Source organism: Poecilia reticulata, chromosome 17, assembly GCF_904066995.2.
Source record: "Poecilia reticulata chromosome 17, P_reticulata-male-v2, whole genome shotgun sequence".
NCBI lineage: Eukaryota > Metazoa > Chordata > Actinopteri > Cyprinodontiformes > Poeciliidae > Poecilia > Poecilia reticulata.
Genome location: NC_088846.1, coordinates 18,932,962 through 18,946,159, shown reverse-complemented (window position 1 = coordinate 18,946,159; position 13,198 = coordinate 18,932,962). Strand labels below are relative to the sequence as shown.

General features: G+C 35.1%; 1 protein-coding gene across 2 annotated transcripts in view; it reads left to right on the top strand.

Moving 5' to 3' along the window:
* pth1r (parathyroid hormone 1 receptor) overlaps positions 1-13,198 on the top strand; it is a 57,438-nt gene that overhangs the window by 38,528 nt on the left and 5,712 nt on the right. For both annotated transcript variants that reach the window (XM_081598287.1, XM_081598288.1), the window contains exons 3-8: positions 182-292; positions 1,018-1,139; positions 4,729-4,823; positions 7,661-7,847; positions 10,662-10,815; positions 11,642-11,702. In XM_081598287.1, coding sequence (XP_081454413.1) covers positions 182-292; positions 1,018-1,139; positions 4,729-4,823; positions 7,661-7,847; positions 10,662-10,815; positions 11,642-11,702 — 730 coding nt within the window. The remainder of the gene's footprint in view (positions 1-181; positions 293-1,017; positions 1,140-4,728; positions 4,824-7,660; positions 7,848-10,661; positions 10,816-11,641; positions 11,703-13,198) is intronic.

The following is a 13,198-nucleotide window of genomic DNA, read 5'->3' as shown; positions in this document are numbered from 1 at the left end:
AACACACAAGTCGAGCGACTGGCCTACTTTTTAAAATGAAAACACAACCCTTAAAAAAAACAAACAGCGCTGCTGCTCTTCTGTATGTTAGTTGAGGTTTGTTATAATGCTGCCATCATAAGAGAGCAGAGCTTTGTGGTCTTTTTTTTTTTTTTTAAGTCAATGTTGTTTTTGTCCTCAGATGGCTTTTGTTCACCAGAGTGGGATGGCATTGTGTGTTGGCCTGAAGGACATCCTGGAGACCTTGTGTTCACATTGTGTCCAGACTACATTCATGACTTCAATCACAAAGGTAGGACTTGGCCTGCAGAGTTGTGACTTTTTTCATTCGATAGGAAACCCTTTTCTTAATTTACATGTAAATTGGACCTTTTATATATTGAACTTGGTCTCCATTTACCAATTCAGTCTAATCAGCTCCTCATTATTCATTGGGGATTCTGGATTTAAACTTGTGCCGTCTCTGATTTTACATTTATGAGAATTAATGTGAACAAATTCAAGGTGGTTTGGAGTCTTTAAATCCTTTTACCAGATTCATGAGCTCATTTTGAGCCAGCAGGATACCAAATTAAATGTAAGTGATTTAACATTGGTATGCTTCTTTCAGACTGCTTTTCCTCATTAAAAAAGGCATTTTTGCCCTTTACAAAAGTAATTGAAAATGACGTTTTCATAGTTCATTTATAGTACTTGAATTTTTCAATGTTGATACATTTTATATAAGATATCTATATGTCTAACAATTTGAAAAACTCACAGGCAATCATAGTGTCCCGCTTTTCACATGACTGTACGTGATTTTCTGCAGGTTTTATTGTATGTATCCATTGTCCTAAACATAAATAATAATACAAAATGCTTGCTTGTAAAACATGCTGCACTTTAATTGTGATTTTTAGGATAGTGTACTGATGTTTCACATATTTCTCCTGTGAGACTTGGTTGATTATGCAGCTTGAATCTATAATTAAAACCTAATGGGTTTTTTTTTCTTCTCATCCTTCTGGTATGTAGGACTGGCATACCGTCGCTGTGACAGCAATGGAACGTGGGAGCTCGTCTCAGTCAACAAAACATGGGCCAATTATAGTGAATGTTCTAAATTCCTCCACATTAACAACTATATCCATGAAAAGGTGGGACCCTTCTCTTTTCTGCTTACATGTCCAAGTTGCACAGCATCCCTAATTTTAATTATGAGCACCAGCCATGCACCAGCAGGGCCAACTGTCATGCTCAAGACATTACAGCCATTCTCAGTTTCACAACGAAAACATGTAATTAGAATTCCTGTGAAATGAGTAACACATTACAGTATGCCTTTTCATTAATGCACAGCGTTAATAAACTATTATGTTATGAGCTTAATGAGAGGGTGGCAGTGTGGTTGCTCTTTGAAAATGCATCTAATTAGCTAAATTCCTGCTCAAATATGCAGCATTGTCTTCTTTCTTTGTTTTTATGATATGATATACGACTTAAACTGCTCAAATAGAAGTTGGTGTTGAAACTTTATATCTCCTCTCTTTAAACCAGTTTTGGGGTTTGAGAGAGAGAACGGGAAAGAGAGAGAGAGAACAGTCTTTAGGCTAAAAACGTCTTACTGATGTTTACCCCAAATGATTGGTAAGACGACATGGCTGCAGCTCATTCTAGGTGTCCTGGAGGTGTTTGATGGAGTTTCTGTCAGGGGTCTGCACAGGCTTGTTCAAAGTCCTGTTCACACTTTTATCAAAACTGAGATTTTCTGAGCCATTTGCACCTTTCGTCCACACTCAAAAGATTTGGTTTCTTTTAATCACAGTTTCTGTTGTACATAACTGGACACACAGAGATCTTTAAAAACAAATTTCTTTTTGGTTTGTAACGTTTATTTTTTTAGGTCTCATTGAGATTAAAAATAACTTATTCTAGGGGTTTCCTGGTCAAAAGCAGCACCAGTATAAAAGCCAAGTTTGCACATGATCGCATTTCCTTTCGATGCTAGAAATCACAACCACAACGGAATAGGGTTTTTATATAGGTTTATCACTTTCTCCTGCCTGTGTTTCCAATAAGCTACAAATGTAACCTGAACAAATGAATGCCTGAGAGGAAAGGTGATCAGTGTCAGAAAAACACAAGCTACAATTACAATTTTTGGGAGTCATTAGCCTAGCACTGCTTTAGACATGCTGTTAATCTTTTAAAATTTGATGTAGCTAATGCTAATATGTATGACATCATTTTAATTGGAATCCCAATGTAGATGCATGTTTAAATGACAAAAACTATCAGTTTAATACAGTATGAGAAGCTGTGACCTAGATCTGAAAGTCCTGTGGCTCTTACATTGGCCATGGAGATATTGGCTAAATCTTTAAAATTATTGTTATTGTTATGTCATTACTAATCTTCTTCCAATGCAGTTAGATAAGAGTATTAGCAGAGTAAGTCCACAGATGTAGTTTTGTCCATGTTGAAGTGATTTTTTTTCCCCTAATGAAAATTTGAGACCTCATGTTTTCTTGACATGAGTTTTTTTTTGTTTGGTTTTTTAGCTTTTTCTGTCTTAATGGTTGGAGAAAAAACAATAATTACACAATTGGGGCCAATGTTGAGATAATGTTTAACACTAGGTGCTGAAATGACTATTTTTAATGCATCATAAAAGTATGTTATAGTCCTCATGTTGTAATGAGGACATGGAGCAATAAATATGCAATAGCATATATTTGGCACAATAAAACTCGCAAAAAAAAAGAGAATAACACATTATTATTATTGTAAATTCTTTGTTCTTACCTTTTCCATTAGTCCATTTTCCCACTTAGATGCTAAAGTATCTTTATTGAAGATGCATTTAGTATTAGTTGTGTTTCTATTTATGACTCATTTAAAGTACAACCTTCAAACCTTAAAATCAAAGGCACTTTTCAAATAGCATTAAGCTGTCCTAAACTTTGATTCTCACTCCTTTTTGCTTAGAAACAGCGCTGTACAGCTGTCCCCTTAATGTCTTCAGGAGTTGACTTTTTCCCCAAGGAGCACTTCCAGTAGTTAATCAGAAATAAATATGCACAGAGTGAAGCATGCACAGAAAAAACTGCCATACCACAGACCCTTGCCACAACTGAGAGACACGTTTTTCCTGGCTCGAGATCCTGACGCTAAATGATAACAGCAGCACAGCTTTCAAGAGGTTCATTGGCTTCTGAGCATATTGACGTAGAGAGGTTTTGGTAGAGGATCAGTTTACCTGCCAAGCAACTGCTGCATGATCAAGCTGTTAAATTGTGTGGCTGTCTTTCACATTTCAAAACTTGACATTTTTCTTTGACCGGGTAGAAATAAATTGATGGAGGTTTTAAGAACAAACTTTGATTACAATGATGCAAATGCTTGTTATACAAAATGTATTAATTAAATTTGACTGTGGTTCTCAAACTGTGATAAATACAGGTGTGAAACTCATGTTCTTTTTTTACTATATTTTCATAGGAAAAATGTACAAGTTGAATAATATTATTTCATAAAATTGTGAGGATATTTTTTCCGTTTTATATGATTATACTTCATGTTTTTATGCTTTAATGCAATGCTTCGTTCCTGCTTTTTATGCATTTGAGTATTTATCTATGCTCCTTTATTTAAGCACTTTGATCTACCCTGTGTATAAAAGGTGCTTTACAAATAAATCTGCCAAGTCACATAGTGTGTTGACTCTGGAGCTGTAGCACACATTTGTTTTGGTCTCTGGCGTGTTAAAGATGTGATGTTTATGCTTCATTGATTCTCTATAGATCAAAAATAATCTGTGGCAGAGTTTTATGGTGATCCAACTGTTAAAAGAAACAAAAAACCACAATATTCTAAAAAAAAAAAAAAAAAAAAAGAAAATCTGGGTTTATTTTAATGCTACTTAAAAATCATATCCGGATTGGTTGTACAGCATAAAACGTTTGAGTTCCTTATCATTATGTATTTACTAAAAGACGGAGAGTTTTTACACAATTATATAATGACAAAAAAAAAACTGTTTCATAACAAGAAAAATTATTTGATTCCCCTAATTAATGCTGGGAATATGCAAAGGCTATTTAGATATAGAGATCCTAAAATGAACTCAGTCGTACTTCTGTTCATTATGACTTGCACTATTTCATTACTTACTTACTTCAGTTATCAATGATGTGTCAACTTCTTATATTTACCTCACAGAATGGGTTGTCCTATTATTTCTTAATAGAAAATACTTTTTTTTTTAAATCTTCCTAATAGAACATGAGGGATTGGGGTCACAACCTGCCATAAACCAACATTTTAAAAGAAACAAACATGTCTCAAATAGTGTGCTTTATATTACTTTTAACCTAGAAAAGGATTTAGAACAAACTTAGAATTGTGGAGTACTCACTTTAACCCAGAAAAGGAATCAGATCAGTCACTCTTTAGCTTATTTTATCAGAAACCACAGAGTACTCCCTATTTAGAAATGGCATTAGATACTTAGCAACCCTGAACAGGAGCACTTAATTTACATCCTTTGGAACAACATTAGATTAGTTTTCTTTCCTCTTTTTTTCTTTCCTTTGGTTTGTTATTTTGTTTGTATTTCCTTTTAACTCATGTAAAGCACTTTGAATTGTCTTGTTGCTGAAAATGTGCTATATAAATAAAATTACCTTACCGTACCTTTATCCATTTGGCGCTGTGCTGACAGTTTTACATATTTATCTTTCACAGGAGGTTTTCCACCGTTTGTACATCATCTATACCGTTGGATACTCCATCTCTTTGGGCTCAATTATGGTGGCTGTTGTCATCCTGGGATATTTTCGGTGAGTCTACTCAGTCGCCTTCTTTTATCCTTCTAACCTCAGATGTTCCCAAGGGACAGATTTTGACACCAGGTGAGAAGCTAAGGCTGGATCATCAGGAAGTCTTGATGTTTAATAATAGTGAGTGGATTTTTTTAGTCATGCACGGAGCACATAAATGTCAAGATGATTGTTAAACCGAGCTGTATCCTTAAAAAAAACACTATTTTCCATTTATAGGAATTAACGTAATACAGCATATGTTGCATCATAATGACGGCGTCACATATGCAAACTGTTTTAAACACTGTGTTTGATTTTCACTGTGACTTTAAGCAGAATGTGATCTGACTACCTCTGAAGCACTGACTACCTCCTGGCTTGCATTAACGCAGACCTCATTGCCTGACATTTACAGCCTGTTTTATGTTCATGCTGGGTTCTGATGTTTAGACTTTGTATGTGTGCTAAGAAAAAAAGTCATCATTACAAAGAAACAATTGAAAATAAAATGTTGCTTCTAAAAGTTTGCTTTTGGAATAAAAAAAACTTTCAAACTGGTGCCGACAGTGCGGTGCAAGAGTACTCACAGCCCTCGAATTTTATTACATTTTGTCCCATTCCGTGGGATAAAATGTAATGTTTTACGTTAATTTTCTGTGATAATATAACTTGGATTCAGGTGTTTCCTTTTACAAATAAAAATCCCAAAATGATTGCATGCAGTTTCAAAGTCCACCTGAATCGATACTTTGCACAGTCATCTTTCAATGTAATGACAGACATAATCGCATCTTAAGTTTGAAATTTGTTACCAATTCTTGTTCTGAATCCTACATGGCCTTGTGTGAAAGAGTAATTGCCCCCTAAACCTAATAACTGGTTGAGCCACCCTCATTAGCAAAGACTGCAATCAAGCATTTGTGATAACTTGCAATGAATCTTTTACTGTGCTGTGGGAGACTTCTGGCCCTCTCATCTTTGCAGAATTGTTGTAATTCAGTGACATAGGAGGGCTTTTGAGGTCATGACACAGCATCTTAATAGGATTTGCGGTGGTGGTGGAAGGGCGTGGCATGTAGGTTTGGATTTTTTTTATCCCTTAATAATAAACGCCTTCCTTTAAGTAGTGCATTTTGTGTTTACTTGTGGTGCCTTTAACTAATATTTAAAGTGTTTTGACGTTCTGAAACACTTCAGAATGACAAATATATGAAGAAAAAAAAAGGAAATCGGGAAGAGGGCAAACACTTTTTCACACCATGCTTAACGAGGGCTGCCCAAGTCCAATCCTCGAAAGCTATCCTCCAACTGTGAGATTCATCCCTGCTCCAACACACCCGACTTACATCTCAGAATTACCTCCTTGACATCTCATGCAGCTCTGCAGAGACCTGGTAATGAGCCATTGATTAGATTCAGGTGTTGAACACAAGGAAAAAATGTTATAGTAGGAGTAGCTAAATTGCTACTCTTACTATTAGGAGTAGTATAGTAGCTCTCAAAGACTGGACTTGGTCAGCCTCCATCTAAACCATTCCATTGTATCTCTGGCAGAAGGCTTTGAGTTTTTGTCCTCTTAGAAAGGGAACCTCCACTTCACTGGCAATTGGTTACACTTCACTTAATTTAGGAGTATCAAAGTAAAGTGGCCTATTAGAGATTTTTAGTTTTTTTCAAACCAATCAATTAAAAAAAAAAAAAAAAATCTTCCAGTTAAAAATTATGTACTGCGTTTTTGGTCTCTTGATAAAAAACCCTGTAGTGAAACAGTTTAAGGGATGTGAATACTTTTCCTAGGCTTTATAGTTTTTTTTTTACTCATTTTGCCTAAAATCTTACTACTGAAATGGAGAAAAAAAATCTGTAACAAGGTTGAATTTAGACCATTTTGTTTCACGCTGAGCAGATTGGTCAGTATTTGCTTATTTTGTGGGGCACAGGGAGTATCAAGAATCGATGTAAAGGCCCTGTTTACTAATGTTCCAACTGACGTAACTTACAGTACACACAGTCAGTCAGAAAGGTTTTAGGAATGCTTCCAACTGGCACCAGGAAATATACGTGCCAAATGAGTTTAATAAGTTATCCCAGGGGCCCATCTGACATTCTGGCACCAGACTGCGAAGTGCAACAGCCATGTCCCCCCTTCAACACATCAGCTTTTAGAAAGGAGAGCTCATAAACGTTTTCCAGAGGGAGCAAAGGGATATTTTACATTAGCACTTGCTTTCAGGGTTTTTTTTTTTCACCTGGGATGTGTGCTAGATTGGTTTTTCCTGAATCAATAGTTCTCTGAGGGCACCTTGTCAGTTCATTAATGAGATTTAGTGAAAGAAATTGTGGACAGAGCTGATGGGGGATACAGCAGTTTCATTTCTGTCTCTGGTAGATGTGAAGTCTTAAAATTTTTGGCACCAATAAATAGTCAGCAAATATTTCCTTTGCCATTTTTTTTACTGTAATAACTTAACCTTTAAGTCTATTGACCCAGCAAATTGAGCCCAGCGGATCGTGACGCCAAAGGTCAAGCCGCAGGGAATGTTTAGGATGTTCTGGAAGTGTTTGGGACTGATAAAATTTGCATACTTCTCCAACTGCTGCACACATGCTTGCAGTTTGTTTTACACTTTAATTTGAGCATGGCGATCTGATAACCGTGTTTTTCCTAAAACTGAAGAATGTGTTATAGTCGGCTTAGAATTCAGCTGGCTCTTATTAGGATGAGCGTAGTTCATATGCAATGTGGTGTTGGCCGTTCAGATGCTATTGCACACTTTTATAAAACTTTTCAAACTGTTTGAAAACATTGTTTTAGTAAATAACCTTGCTGATGTTTTTTTTTTTTTTATTCCCAGGCGGCTGCACTGCACCAGAAACTACATCCACATGCACTTATTTGTGTCCTACATGCTACGAGCTGTAAGCATATTTGTGAAAGATATAGTTCTCTACCCTGGATCTGCTTTGGAGAATATGGAGGGAGTCACAATGGAGGACTTCAAGTCCATTACTGAAGCCCCACCTGCCAGCAAAACACAGTTTGTAAGTTAATCCCATGACTCCTTGGCCTTTAGTAAATGCAGGGACATACAAACCGTTTTCATGTGTGGTGAAAGGCATGCCATTTCATACACGATCAACTGTGAGATCTATTTGCACACACAGATTATTTGAGTATCAATGTTCACTACAGAATAGCATTTTGGTTCCAAGGCGGAAGTGATGCATGTGCTGAAACGCACCAACTTTTCCTGCATTGGAGAAAATGAACTGCCCTGCCTTTCACCCTGCCAGGTTTTCACTAAGCCAGCACTCGGCTTCCCCTTTCAGAGTAGAGCTAGAAAATGGGAAATGACTGTTTACCTTTCACAGTTGCTTTAAAATACAAACATTTGTGTAATATATTCTTACAGGTCACAACTTTTCTTGCGTTTAACTAAATCAACCAAAAACAAACTACAGAAGCTTTTAAAGTTTTTTTTTTTTTTTATGCATGTATTTTGGCTTGCTGTATTAATTAATTCAAACCGTCATTTAAGTTAATGGAAAAAAGTAAATATCCAAATGAACACAGAAACTGGTCTTTTCCATATCATAATGCTTCTAAATCACAAATAAAAGCTAAAAAATAAACAAATTTTGTAATACATGTAAAAAACTACATTATGAACTATATTATAAACTAAATCCTTTAAAAAGCATATCAATGATAAATCACAAAGGGATGTGCTAAAAAAAGGTACCAATGACACGATGGCAGCAGGGAAAGATTACATTGGATTCACAGCTATTAATGACGACACACCAGCGCAGCAGCAACAGCTGCAGCCGTGTGCAGGTTTGACCTCACTTTGAGTCAAATCAATCGATGGCTAAATCAGTCTTGTCATCTGTGATGCATCCACATGATGTCAGAACACCGCAATGCGTCTGTGTTGACATAAAACAAGTTTAATTTATTATCAGAAGTGTACATTTTTTCAAGGTATTTGTGGATTTTTACTTTAAACTGAGGAAGATATTTATCTTTTCAGCAATATATTTATTTCTAGATTAATGTTCATTCATTTTTTTTTTCAAATTATGTAGAATCCCTTGTTCTTGCTACAAGGCATCTACGTAAAAGCATTAAAACCAAAATATCAGCTTTCCTACCAAATACAGACCCATCATTTGTGAAATACATTATTTGCTGTTTTTCCTTTTTTAGCTACAAGTAAAACCTGCAGACATGCACTTCTCCTACTATAAGTTTCTCTGTGATAATTAACTCAAAGCTTTCATGTATTTCATGTAAATGAAAAATAATAGAAATTTTCCAATAAAGTTGATGTAGAAAAAGCTTTGTCTTTCACAATTAATTGAGGCTCTGGATTGGAGAAATATAACTAAAAGGCTGTGTCAAAACAACATTCCTTTAAAATGTATGCATTTCGTGATGGAGCTCTGAAGAAACTGGGGTGGCTGTATCAAAAAGATTTTAAAACATTAAAATGATTAAAAGTAAAAACACATTGTTTAAAGTTGCTTTTAAATGAAGGGTTTGCTAGTCCAGTTTTAATTTTTGCAGTATGACACATCCACAACACAAATTATTTCAATGACAAGGATCTGAACTCAGAAAATAATCCGCTATTATAAAATTTTGAGAGCAAGAACTACAATTGAAAAATGCAGTCAGATCATGTTTGTGATCAGTGAACAATACCCCAATGAATAATATGGGGTTAGAAAAGGCTGGGTAGAAAACATCCATCCATATTCTAAAATGTTTATCCTTTCTGGGGGGGTTAGAGCCTATCTCCAGTAGTCAAAGGGCGAGAAGCGGGGTACATCCAGTCTGTCGCTAGGCAACATAGAGACATCAGGACAAATTACCATATAGACACACATTCACAACTAAGAAAAATTATAGAGAGACCAATGAACCTAACAGTAGTATTTGTTTTTTTACTGTGAGAAGCCAGAGTAGGGTAAAAAATAAACATACATTTTAAAATCAAATACACCTTATAGACTTAATAAGGCTGCTTTGATTTTATTTGTAGTACTAAAGTCTAAGCAGGGTACGAAGACATGAATTAAAAATACTTAGACAAGTTGAGTATGTTGGAAGAACAGCCCATGTGTTTGGTTAATTAGTACAAAAATAATTGTAGTCTGGTTCAAATAACATGACTGATGAGCGCTAATTGAAAGAATGCCCCTATAAATATGTATATCCAGACAAGATGTAAATAATGCACGAGGTTAGGGAAGCAATGATAAATAAAGCATGTAAAGAAAAAAGGAAGCAAAGAGAATAGACGTTCTAGGAGTTTAAATGAGGAAAACAAAACAATTCTGGCAATAAAAACATTTTTTATTTTGTAGTCTCTGCAACAACTCATGGAACTAAGAGTTTCTTAATTAGAAATAATGCTACAGTGTGCCATGTTTGTCTTTAACCATGAGGAAATCTGACAGAAATTCTGAGAAATCTTGACTGGTCATAAGCATTAGGCATTAGGCAAAAAATTAATTCTGATAATTATTCAGTGCATTTTAAGTTGGTTATGGTTGTGTTTTAATTCAGTTCATTTAAACTGATTCATGTTTGTTGCTAGGATGCGCCAGTCAAGAATCATGACGGTTACTTGTAGCTGCATAATTAAGTTGACACTGTTATTGCATTTCAAGTGATATTTGAGTGTTAGACTCTAGAGTTTAACTAAGTTCTTAGCAGACCTAGACAAAATTAGAATTGGTAAACATAATAGCAAACCAAGGACATGAAAACAATTCACATGGGTGGTTCTTCATTATGAGTGCTGATTAATTTGCTCTGCTGTGTCTGCTTTTTTTATTTTTATATAGATTACCTGCAAGGTGGTGGTGACCTTGTTCATGTACTTTCTGGCGACCAATTACTACTGGATTCTTGTGGAGGGTCTTTACCTGCACAGTCTCATTTTTATGACTTTTTTCTCAGACAAAAAGTATCTTTGGGGATTTACACTGATTGGATGGGGTGAGTTCTGATTCTTTTATTTTGCACTTATGGGACTGACCAAACACTAAGTAGTGAATAATTGTGAAGTGGAAAAGGAAAAAGAAATGACTTTCAAGATATTTTACAAATAAAAAAATCTAAGTCTAAGAAATAAAAAGCATGGTATGTATTTGTATTCATATACCCTGAGTCAATACTTTCTAGATTATTCTTACAGAACAGCTGGGAGAAAAAAAATCTCATGCATGAAGGCCACTAATTGCAAAATATTTTTATTTTGATGTAAAAGAGTAAAGGGGACTGGATAGAAATGTTTGCCAGACTTTTTAGATTTTTACATGGTAAAAATTTAGGAATCCATGTAAATCAATGAGAAGTGTAAGTGCCCACATAATCGGTGCTTATGCCTTGAAGATTGTTGTAACATGAAAAAGAAAATTAAAACATTTTTTGCAAGATACTGCATGAACATTGTTACTAGTTCCAGACAGTAAACTTTTGATGAAAAAAACTTTATTAGGTACAAAATTGAGTTATTTATTTAATTTTTTCACATTTATGAAAGAAAGTTAAAAGCTATAGGAAGCATTGCTGCACCGATCGATGATATTGATTTATGAAGAAAAGTAAAAGCAGCGAATAATAGCTCTGTCTGAACGTGGGTTTTACAGTCCCTGCATTGTACACACTGTGCGTATAGATCACATAAGCACAGCGCATACAATGTGGATGCTGTCCTATCCAATTTCTACTCATACAGGATTGTCAAACATAGCAATTTGGACACTTTTCAGAATATGCTTACATGAAAGCAAATTTGAATTGTTTGTATTTAATTTCCTAGGAGTACCAGCTGTGATTGTGACCATCTGGGCCACTGTGAGAGCCACGCTTGCTGACACAGAGTAAGTGATCTGCATAATTAATATCGCTATTATTCTTGTCAAATTTTTATACGGTAAGGCTGATGTTCATAGTTAATTGAAGCTGATGATTAATGATGTTGAATCAAGCCTCTGTTTATAGTTAAAGTATTTTTAAGTTTCTACATGTTCTATAGTCTAGTCAGCACTTTGGAGGCCAATGTTTATCTTGAACCTTACTTAATAGGGTAAATCTTAAAAGGTAAAAAAATTATTCACTTTTCACTAAAGATACAGTACAACATATAATTAGAAAATTGCTTATGATTTACATTAATTGTGCATTGCACATACCTTTTACATTGATTTGCCCATTATCATGAGCATTTGCAATATTTACTGAAAAGTGATGTCGTCGGTATTCCTAGCAATTATTTTTGTATGCCAAGGTCCAAACATGGTTCATAAGGGCATCCGGTTAATTTGGCATATAAATGTGTAATTTTGTCATGCCACAAATCTGGATTTACTATCAGAAAAGCTTGGGACGTTAATTAAGAAATCTTTGGCTGAATACCAAAACCTTTTGCTAAAAGAGTTTCATGCTGCAACCCCCCACTTTTTGTTAAATAGATGAATGATTCTCAAACCCACTGATTTAGTTGGTGCAGGAAAATGTTTGTTTTTGTTCAAATTGCCTTGCTTAGATAGTATCTTAAAAATGTTTGAGATGATTGACATCCAAAAAATTATTAAAAGAAATAAATCAGTAAATGAAACGTATTAATTTATCTCTTAATTACAAACTGTTCTGGAGAACAAAGACTGTTTCGTTGATACTCTTTAAGGTCTGGTGTTGTGAAATAAAACTTTTTCGGTCAAAATAATGAACTTTGCAAATCACATATTAGCCATTGGCCAGTCACTGGTGTCAAGTTACATTAAGACTTTAAAAAAGGTTACTGTTTGAATGTTTGACATTTTCCATCATCAGCCTTTTAAAAGGCTATTAAAAGCCTTTTAAAAGCGACTCCAGCTAACATTGTGGACAAGAAAGTAATATATTACTACCCGCTGTTCAGCTGTCTGAAAGAAGGTTATAATTTTTTTCTTTCTTATATTTCAATAAAAAAAGAAAAGAAAAAAGAATTAGTCATTGACTAAAATTCACTTATTTTGGTCTCAACCCCTGCTGACCCCTACCTGAACCTGAAAAGTGACATTTAAAGTCAAGCTTTGAAGCTGACATGAAATAAATGGAGATAAATTATGATCCACTCTTAAAAAGTCCAACTCATCAGGAAAAAAATTACGATGGCAAGGTAACACATCAAACCCCTCTGATAATTACCACCACCTTCAGTGTCTGCTTTGAGCTGCGTTAGGACCGACTGACTCTCTGTTCAGCACCTGCTGAGTGGAACTAGACCACATATTTTTCTTCTAACTGGGTTGGAGTCCCAAAGATCTTTTCTGTTTTATGTTCCAGGTCTATTTGGGCAGAACAATAAAACGCCCCACCATGACATTTATAACTT